This window comes from Carlito syrichta, unplaced genomic scaffold (assembly GCF_000164805.1).
Source record: "Carlito syrichta isolate Samal-C Ts95f unplaced genomic scaffold, Tarsius_syrichta-2.0.1 Scaffold309715, whole genome shotgun sequence".
NCBI lineage: Eukaryota > Metazoa > Chordata > Mammalia > Primates > Tarsiidae > Carlito > Carlito syrichta.
The window spans coordinates 161,768-170,941 of NW_007253811.1; the positions used below are offsets into that span (position 1 = coordinate 161,768).

Consider the following 9,174-nt stretch of genomic DNA (forward strand, 5'->3'; position numbering starts at 1 on the left):
ACAGGCGCGGCTCATTTTTGATTTATTGTAGAGATGAGGTCTCACCAAGTTGCCCAGGCGGGTCTCGTACCCGCGGGCTCAGGCAATCCACTCACCTCAGCCTCCCAAAGACGCGGGATTATAGGCTGAGCCACTGAGCCTGGCTCTCGCTTTGTTTTTAAACAGAAAATAATATTGTGAATGAAAATATTCTGAGCTTCCGAAATAATAAGTATGGAGCATAATCTAAGTGAATGGGAAAATAACATGCCTGTTATTTGCGTTTCCTTGTCAAATGTACCAAGTGATAATTGTAGAATCTAGAATGTTGAAGAAAAGACTTTCTAAGACCTATGCATCTCCTTGCTGGATGCTCCTTTTTCTATGCTTGATCTTCGCCAAAAGGCTGAGAAGCAATTGACGCTGCTTTTTCTGATGCCAGCTCTGTTGTCAGAATAGAGTCTTAGCTATTAAAAAAAAATTAACGAATATGTATTTGTTTTCAAATATAGGTGTGATAATGAGAAGACTGTCAAAAGTTTCATTTAAGACAATTATCTTAAAAGCTTCTAGTTGAAGTGTGTGTATTCCCTTATTTGTTCATGCCCAGATCATACCTTTTAATTAATTAATATGCCTTAATACAGGCTGTTACACCCTGGTTAATTAAGGTCTAAAGTCAGACCCTACCTCTTTTTTTTAATTTGATTTTTAAATTGACACAAAATAATTGTACATATTATGGGGTACATAGTTTTGTTTTCAAGTATATGTAATGTGTGATGATCAGGTCATGGTAATTAGCATATCCATTATCTCAAACATGTATCATTTCTTTGTGTTGGGAACATTGGCTATCCTACTCGCTATTTGAAACTATATATTATTGCTAATTATAGTCATCCTACAGTACAAAAGAGCACCAGAATTTATTCCTCCTATCTAGCTGTAATTTTGTAATTTAACAAATCTCTCTGTACCTTTCTCTTCCTCTTCACATTCTACTTTGTAACAGGGATATAGATTTATAAAAATTTTTAACCAAAACAGTTTACATCCTACCAGTTTGGTTTGGCATAACTGGTCGTTCTTAGGGAGAAACAAGGGTTTCTCGAGTATCTTCAGATCATTGAGAAAGGTAGTGCTGGCCGGGCTCAGTGGCTCAGCCTGTAATCCCAGCACTTTGGGAGGCCGAGGCGAGTGGATTGTCTGAGCCCGTGGGTTGAAGACCAGCCCAGGCAACTTGCCGAGACTTTGTCTCTACCATAAACAAGAAAAATTAGCCAGGCGTGATAGGGTGGGCCTGTAGTTCCAACTACTTGGGAAGGTGAGGCGGAAGGATCCCGGAGCCCAGCAGGTCAAAGCTGGGGTGGCCATGAGCATGTCACGGCACTCCAGCCTGGGCGACAGAGTGAGACTCCAACTCAAAAAAAAAAAAAAAAAAAAGATAGTGCTATTTCTAGAATTCCTTTTCAGCCTTCTGTAACTGTCCAAATCTGGCTAGGGTATGCCTTGATTACGCACGACACCAGAGTTTGGAGGATTCAAGGAACATGGATGTATTTCTTGGCTGCATCAAAGGTCTGTTGTGTTTCTGGGGGTCTGTTCCACGTTGTCCTCCATCTGGACCCAAGGCTGATGGAATGTTGTTGTTCTCCGCTGAGGAAGAGGGAGTGTGGCAAAGCCTCTGCCTGGAAACCACGTCACTGCCCTGACATCATTGGCTCATGAAAGTCACGTGGCCACACCACATTCAGGTGGGCAAAGAATTGAACTACAAGCTCTGACCACCCTGCTTCACTCCCTGGAATCTTCAGCTTTCCTTCGATCTACGTATTCATTTGGATCTCCTTATCTTTTGCTACCAAATATAATTAAGCCAAGTACTGGAGGGGCATGACATATCTGACAAGTATTTAATTTGCATGCTTTATTTCAAAAAACTCTTTTTAAGGTTTTGGAGAATTTTTTTCAAAGTTTTTTAATAGCTAGGTTTAGAGCCTGGCAAAATTTAGAGTGAGCTTTTATGAGGAAGAAGCCGCAGCGGGAGAAGGAGAGGGGATTTTCTGTTCCCACCTTGAGTTCATAAATCCCTTTTTATGTGTAAGTGAAACGGAATATGATATCTGGCAAAGCCATGCTGAAATCTGACAAAGCGTCATTGGACCAGCAAGGTACACTTCCTACCTCTCTTGGGAAAGTTAACGTGCTTCTCTAGGGCAATACCTGAATTTATTTTATGAGGAGATAATACGTATGTTTCAGTGGAAAATACACTCTATGAAAGTTAGCACTACTATTCAGGAGATCTCGGGCAAGTCGCTAAATGTCTTTAAGTGTCAGTTTCTTCTGCTCTAAAGGAAGGTTTGAACTAGATCCCCTGTGAGGACCCTCACAGCTCTAAATGTGGGTTTGGGACACTAGGGATTACTACTACTTACTTTCTTCTTACTTCTCTTGCACAGGGATTATGGCCCAGGTCGCAATGTCCACCCTGCCCGTTGAAGAAGAGTCTTCAGAGAGCAGGATGGTCGTGACGTTCCTCGTGTCTGCTCTTGAGTCCATGGTGAGACGGCCTTATGGTTCTGTCCAATGTTTCACAGTTGAGTTATTGACAAAATGACAAATTTTTTGGGGAGGGTGTTGGAGTCTCAATCTGTTGTCCATGCTGGAGTGCAGTGACACACTCACGGCCACCCCCGAGTCAACCTCCTAGGCTCCGGCAGTCCTTCCGCCTCAGCCTTCCAAGTAGTTGGGAAGTACAGGCTCGCACTACCATACCTGGCTAATTTTTTATTTTATTGTAGAGATGAGTTCTCATCAAGTTGCCTGGGCTGGTCTCGAACCCAAAGTCTCAGGCAGTTCATTCACCTTGACCTCCCAAAGTGCTGGGATTACAGGCTGAGCCACTGAGCACGGCCAAAATGACAGAATTGCAAAATACTTCAGTGTCACTTTTCTTTTTTGAGTTAGGGTCTCTGTTGCTAGGCTGGAGTGCAGTGGCATGATCATAGCTCACTTCCACCTCCACCTTCTAGGCTCAGAAGATCTTTCCGCCTTAGCCTCCTATGTGGCTGGGACTACAAGTATATGCCGCCACATCTGGCTAATTTTTAAAATTTTTTATTTTTTTGTAGAGACAAGTTCTCACTATGTTGCCCAGGCTGATCTCAAACTCCTAGACTCAAGCGATCCTCCTGCCTCAGTCACCCAGAGTGACCCACTTGCCAAGTTGCCCAGGCTGATCTCAAACCCCTGGGCTCAGGCAGTCCTCTCACCCCCGCCTCCCAAAGTGCTCGGATTACAGGCGTGAGCCACTATGCCCAGCCTCCCCTTACATATCTAATACGTTATTTTTTGTTTCTATTTCAGTGTAAAGAACTGGCCAAGTCCAAGGCAGAGGTGGCTTGCATCGCAGTATATGAAACAGACGTGTTTGTCGTCGGAACCGAGCGGGGATGTGCTTTTGTCAATGCCAGGACGGATTTTCAGAAAGACTTTGCAAAATACTGTAGGTGTTTATGACTTTATCCATTGTAATCCATAAATCTTAAAGTGTTTGTGGGCAGGACTTATGTAAATTTTCTTCTAAGATATCGTAAGTGTTCTCCTAAAAATGGCATGACGTATCTCCTTTGACTTGGCATACCAAGTGAATACTGCTTAAAACCAAAGAGTCCCTTTGGGAGGCTGAGGTGAGTGGATCGCCTGAGCCTGTGGGTTCAAGACCCGCCTGGGCAGTGAGACCTCATCTCTACAATAAATCAAAAAAATCAACCGGGCATGGTAGCGCGCCCCTGTAATTCCGGCTACTCGGAAGGCTGAGGCGGAAGGATCGCCGGAGCCCAGCAGGCGAGGCTGCTGTGGCCGGGAGCGGCCACTGCACTCCAGTCTGGGCGACAGAGTGAGACTCCAACTCAAAAAAAAACAAAAAAAAAACAAAGAGTCCATGGTAAATGGTCAGTGTATTGTGTACTGGATCCCTAGCAGTCCTCTGGTTTTGTAGAATAAATGTCAAGAACATAGAGTAAATTATCTTTAATTCCCAAAATGAACCACATTTTGTAAAATACTCTTACTTTAGTCCTTTTCAACAGAAGGGGGAAAGACTTTTCCAGAGCTTGTTGTGTACTGCTCTGTTATTACCACTATGTGGTTGGCCCTTTCCCCCTTTTTTACTGTGGCACTTTCAAAGCCTTCATATACCAAAGTGTGTGGTGTACCGTGAGAATATGTGGCCATGTGTCAAGGAACCACTCTAGTGAAAACCTGCCTCTTCCTTTTTGTTCTTAAATTTTGTCTGAATTGGGACCTCACTTTGTCTCTGAGACTGGAATGCACTGGCGTGATCACGGCTCTCCATGGGCTCGACCTCCTGGGCTCAGGTGATCCTTCAGCCTCCGGAGTAGCTAGAACTACAGGCATGAGCCACCATGCCTGACTTTTTTTTTTTTTTTGTAGAGATGAGGTTTTGCTATGTTGTTTAGGCTGGTCTCAAACTCCTGGGCACAAGCAATCTTCCCACCTAGGCCTCCTGAAGTGCTGGGATTACAGGTGTGAGCCATTGCACCTGGCCTGAAGACCTACGCCTTCTGTGGCAATGATCTCTACCACTGCAGGTTATCTACCAAATATTGAGTCAGAAGTTTAGTAGTCCTTGTAGTCAAGAAAGGAAAAAACCTAGAAAGGTTTGTCAGAGGGTGTAAGGGCATATATATATGTGTGTATGTGGAGAAAGAGAGAGCTCCAAGGGCTGGCAGAGGGTATATAAATGTATCTGTGTACATATTTTCCATTTTACTGCAAAATAATTATCTATCCAAGATGATACATATGTATACACATGTACATATTCATGTCTATGTATATATATGTACTTATATGTATGTCTGTAGATAGACAGACGAGAGAGAGGGAAATTGAGTAATAGATTGAGTCAGATTAATTTCCAAAAACCCAAATTGGGGTTTTCATGATCATGAACAGATATAGATATAGATATAGCTGGTTGTTTTTTTTTTTTTTGGCGTTGGGAGTCTCACTCTGTCACCCAGGCTGGAGGGCAGTGGCATGCTCCCGGCCACCGCAGCCTTGACCTGCTGAGCTGAGGCGATCCTTCTGTCTCAGCCTTCCAAGTTACGGAACTATAGGCACGCGCCACCACGCCCAGCTAATTTTTTAATTTATTGCAGAGATGAGCTCTCACCAAGTTGCCAGAACTGGTCTCAAACCCATAGGCTAAGACAATTCTCTCACCTTGGCCTCCCAAAGTGCTGGGATTATAGGCATGAGCCACCGTACCCGGCCATGAAGATATATTAAAATATGAAGCAATCTTTAAATAATATAGTGAGCATGTAATTGATAAACAAGACGGGTATTCCAGTTCACTAATGTCAGATGCCAGTTGAATTTCTAATAACTGAAATTTAGTTATAGATTTTTTTAAGAGAGTCATAATTGCATGCTAATTTTTTTTTCTCTGAGATGAGGTTTTGCTATATTATTCAGAATGATCTCGATCTCCTAGGCTCAAACAGTCCTCCCACCTCAGCCTCCCAAGTATGCCTATGCATACCACTGTGCCAGGCATATACTCATTTTTTTAGGCTGAGGGGTTATTTCTGGGCTTTATGTTCTATTTGTCTGTCTTTATGCCATTGCCACAATGTTTTGATTATTGTAGCTTTGTAAACTTTTTGGTTTTTGTTTCCTTTTTTTTTTTTTTTTTTTTTTTTTGGGGGGGAGTTTGGGTCTCACTCTGTCACTCAGACTGGAGTGCAATGGCCGCTCCCGGCCACCGCAGCCTCGACTTGCTGGGCTCCAGCGATCCTTCCGCCTCAGCCTTCCAAGTAGCTGGAATGACAGGCACGCGCTACCACGCCCGGCTAATTTTTTATTTATTGTAGAGATGAGGTCTCATCAAGTTGCCCAGGCAGGTCTCCAGCCCAGGGACTCAGGCAATCCACTCACCTCGGCCTCCCAAAGTGCTAGGATTACAGGTTGAGCCCCTGAGCCCGGCCTGTTTTTTGTTTCTTTTTGAGTCAAGGCCTCACTGTCACCCGGGCTGGAGTGTAGTGGCATGATCATGACTCACCACAGCCTCAACTCCTGGGCTCAGGCAATTATTCTGCCTCAACCTCCTGAGTACCTGGGACTACTGGTGCACATCACCATGCTCAGCTAATTTTTAATTTTTATTTATTTATTTTTTTTTGTGGAGATGAGGTCTCACTATGTTGCCCAGACTGGTCTCAAAGTACTAAGCACAAGCAGTCCTGCCTCCGCCTCCCAAAGTGATGGAATTATAAGTGTGAGCTACCACACCTTGCCTGTAATATGTTTTGAAATTAGGAACCATGAATTCTCCAACTTTACTTCTTTTTCAAAATTGTTTTGGCTGTCCTGAGTCCTTTGAGATTTCATATGAATTTTAGGATGGACTTTTAGATTTGGGCACAAAATTTGTGCCCTTGAGATTTTGATAGGGAATACAATAAATCTGTGGATGACTTTGAGTAGTATGGACATCTGTACAATATTAAGTCTGCATTGAAAAAAAAAGAATATTATGTCTGGTTGTCCATAAATATGAGATGTCTTTCCATTTATCTGTGTCTTCTTTCATTTCTTTCAACAATGATTTGTAATTTTACCATGTAGATTTTTACCTCGTGGTCGGGTTTATTACTAAGGATTTTATTATTTTTGATGCTATTTTAAGTGGAATTGGTTTTTTTATTTCCTTTTCAGATTGCTCATTGTTAGTGTGTAGGAACACAACTGGTTTTAGTGTATTGATTTAGTAGTATCCTGCAACTTTCCTGAATTTGTTTATAAGTTCTAATAGTTTTATGTATGGTATATTTTTGGATTTTTACATATAAGGTCATGTCAGCATAGATAATTTCACTTCCTTCTTTCCAATTTGGATGCCTTTTATTTCTTTTCTTTCTTTTTTTTTTTTTTTGATTTATTGTAGAGATGAGGGCTCACCAAGTTGCCCAGGTGGGTCTCGAACCCGCGGGCTCAGGCAATTCCCTTACCTCGGCCTCCCCAAGGGCGGGATTACAGGCTGAGCCACCGAGTGCGGCCGCCTTTTATTTCTTTTTCTTACCTATCTGCTCTGGCTAAGACTTCTAATACTGTGTTGAGTGGAAGTGGGGAGTATGGGCATTTTCGCCTTGTTTCTGATCTTAGAGGAAAAGCTTGCAGTATTTCACCAATGAGTAATATTCGCAGTGGAATTTTTATATATGAACTTTTTTATGTAGATAGTTTCTGTCTAGTCCTAGCTTGTTAAGTGTTTTTATCACGAAAGTTTGTTGAATCTTGCCAGATGCTTTCTCTGTAGCAATTAAGATGATTGTAATTTGTGTCCTTTATCCTGTTAATGTGGTATATTACATTGATTGATTTCCATATGTTGAACCTTCCTTGTATTTGAGAAATAAATCCCACTTGGTCAGGGTATATAATTCTTTTGTTGTGCTGCTGAATTTGATTTAGTACTATTTTGTTGAGGATTTTTGCATCAATATTTATCAGAGATAAAGGTCTATAGTTTTCTTGTAGTGTCTTTGGCATTGGTATCAGGGATGTGCTGAACTTAATGAGCTTGGGAGTGTTCCCTTCTCTTCAGTTATTTTTGGAAGAGTTTCTGGAGGATTGGTGTTAATTTTTCCTTTCTTTGTTTTTTTTGTTTGTTTGTTTGTTTGTTTTTTGCATTAGAGTCTTACTCTGTCGCCCAGGCTAGAGTGCAGTGGCACGATCATGGCTCACCACAGCCTCGTACTGGGCTCAGGCGATCCTTCCGCCTCAGCCTTCTGAGTAGCTGGGGCTACAGGCACGTACCACTGTGCCCAACTAATTAAAAAATTTTTTTTTAGAGTTTGAGGTCTTTCTGTGTTGCCCAGGCTGGTCTTAAACTCCTGGGCCCAAGCATTCCTCCCACCTCAGCTTTCCAAAGTACTGTAATTACAGGAATGAGCCACCACATCCAGTGGTTTTAAGTTTTTTTAATGTATTTGGAAAAATTCTTCTTTGAAACCATCTGGGCCTGGGCTTTTCTTTGTTGAGAGGTTTTCGGTTACTGACCCAATCTCCTACTTGTTATTTATCTGTTTAGATTTTCTATTGCATTATGATTCAGTCTTGGAAAGTTGTTTGTAGGAGTTTATCTGTTGCTTTCAGGTTATTCATTGTGTTGGTGTACAGTTATTCACAGTATTCTCCTATAATCCGTTTTATTTTGTTATTTATTTATGTGCTTATTTATGTATTTATGTATGTATGTATTAATTGATTGATTGATGGAGTCTTGCTTTGTCGCCCAGGCTGGAATGCAGTAGTATGATCATAGCTCACTGCAGCCTTGGAACTCCTGGGCTCAAGTGATCCTCCCCACTTCAGCCTCCCAGTAGCTAGCACATGCCACCATGCCCAGCTAATCCTTTTTATTTCTGTGGTATTGGTTTTAATGTCTCTTCTTTCAATACTAATTTTAGCTATTTTTATTTTTTTATATCTTGAGGCAGGGTCTCTGTTGCCCATACTGGAGTACAGTGGAACGATCACGGCTCACTGCAACCTCGACTTCCTGGGGTATCAGGTAGCTGGGACTACAAGTGTGCCCACCACACCCAGCTAATTTTTAAATTTTTTTGTAGAGATGAGGTCTCACTGTGTTGCCCAGACTGGATCTGATCTCCTGGACTCAATTGATCCTCCCACCTTGGCCTCCCAAAGTGCTGGGATTACAGGCATGAGCCCCCACATCTGACCTGATTTTTAGTAATTGATACTTTTTTCTTCTAAGTTAACATTTGCCCATTCTGTTCATAGTCCCTGTAATCCCAGCACTTTGGGAGGTTGAAGGTGGAGGCTCACTTGAGCCCAAGAATTCAGAATCAGCCTGGACAACATAGTGAGACCTCATCATTTAAAAAAAAAAAAAAAGGCACCGGGCTCGGTGACTCAGCCTTTAATCCCGCACCATTGGGAGGCTGAGGTGAGTGCATTGCCTGAGCCCACGGTTTGAGACCCGCCTGGGCAACTTGGTGAGACCTCATCTCTACAATAAATCAAAAACAAATTAACCAGGTATGGTAGCGCACGCCTGTAGTTCCAGCTAATTGGAAGGCTGAGGCAGAAGGATCGCCGGAACCCAGCAGGTCGAGGCTGCGGTGGCCGGGA

General features: G+C 42.5%; 1 protein-coding gene across 1 annotated transcript in view; it reads left to right on the forward strand.

The window, feature by feature from the left end:
- Window positions 1-2,445: 2,445 nt before the first annotated feature.
- GTF2IRD2B (GTF2I repeat domain containing 2B) overlaps window positions 2,446-9,174 on the forward strand; it is a 48,944-nt gene continuing 42,215 nt past the window's right edge. The window contains exons 1-2 of the mRNA XM_008067574.2: window positions 2,446-2,545; window positions 3,352-3,490. Coding sequence (XP_008065765.1) covers window positions 2,450-2,545; window positions 3,352-3,490 — 235 coding nt within the window. The 5' untranslated portion in view covers window positions 2,446-2,449. The remainder of the gene's footprint in view (window positions 2,546-3,351; window positions 3,491-9,174) is intronic.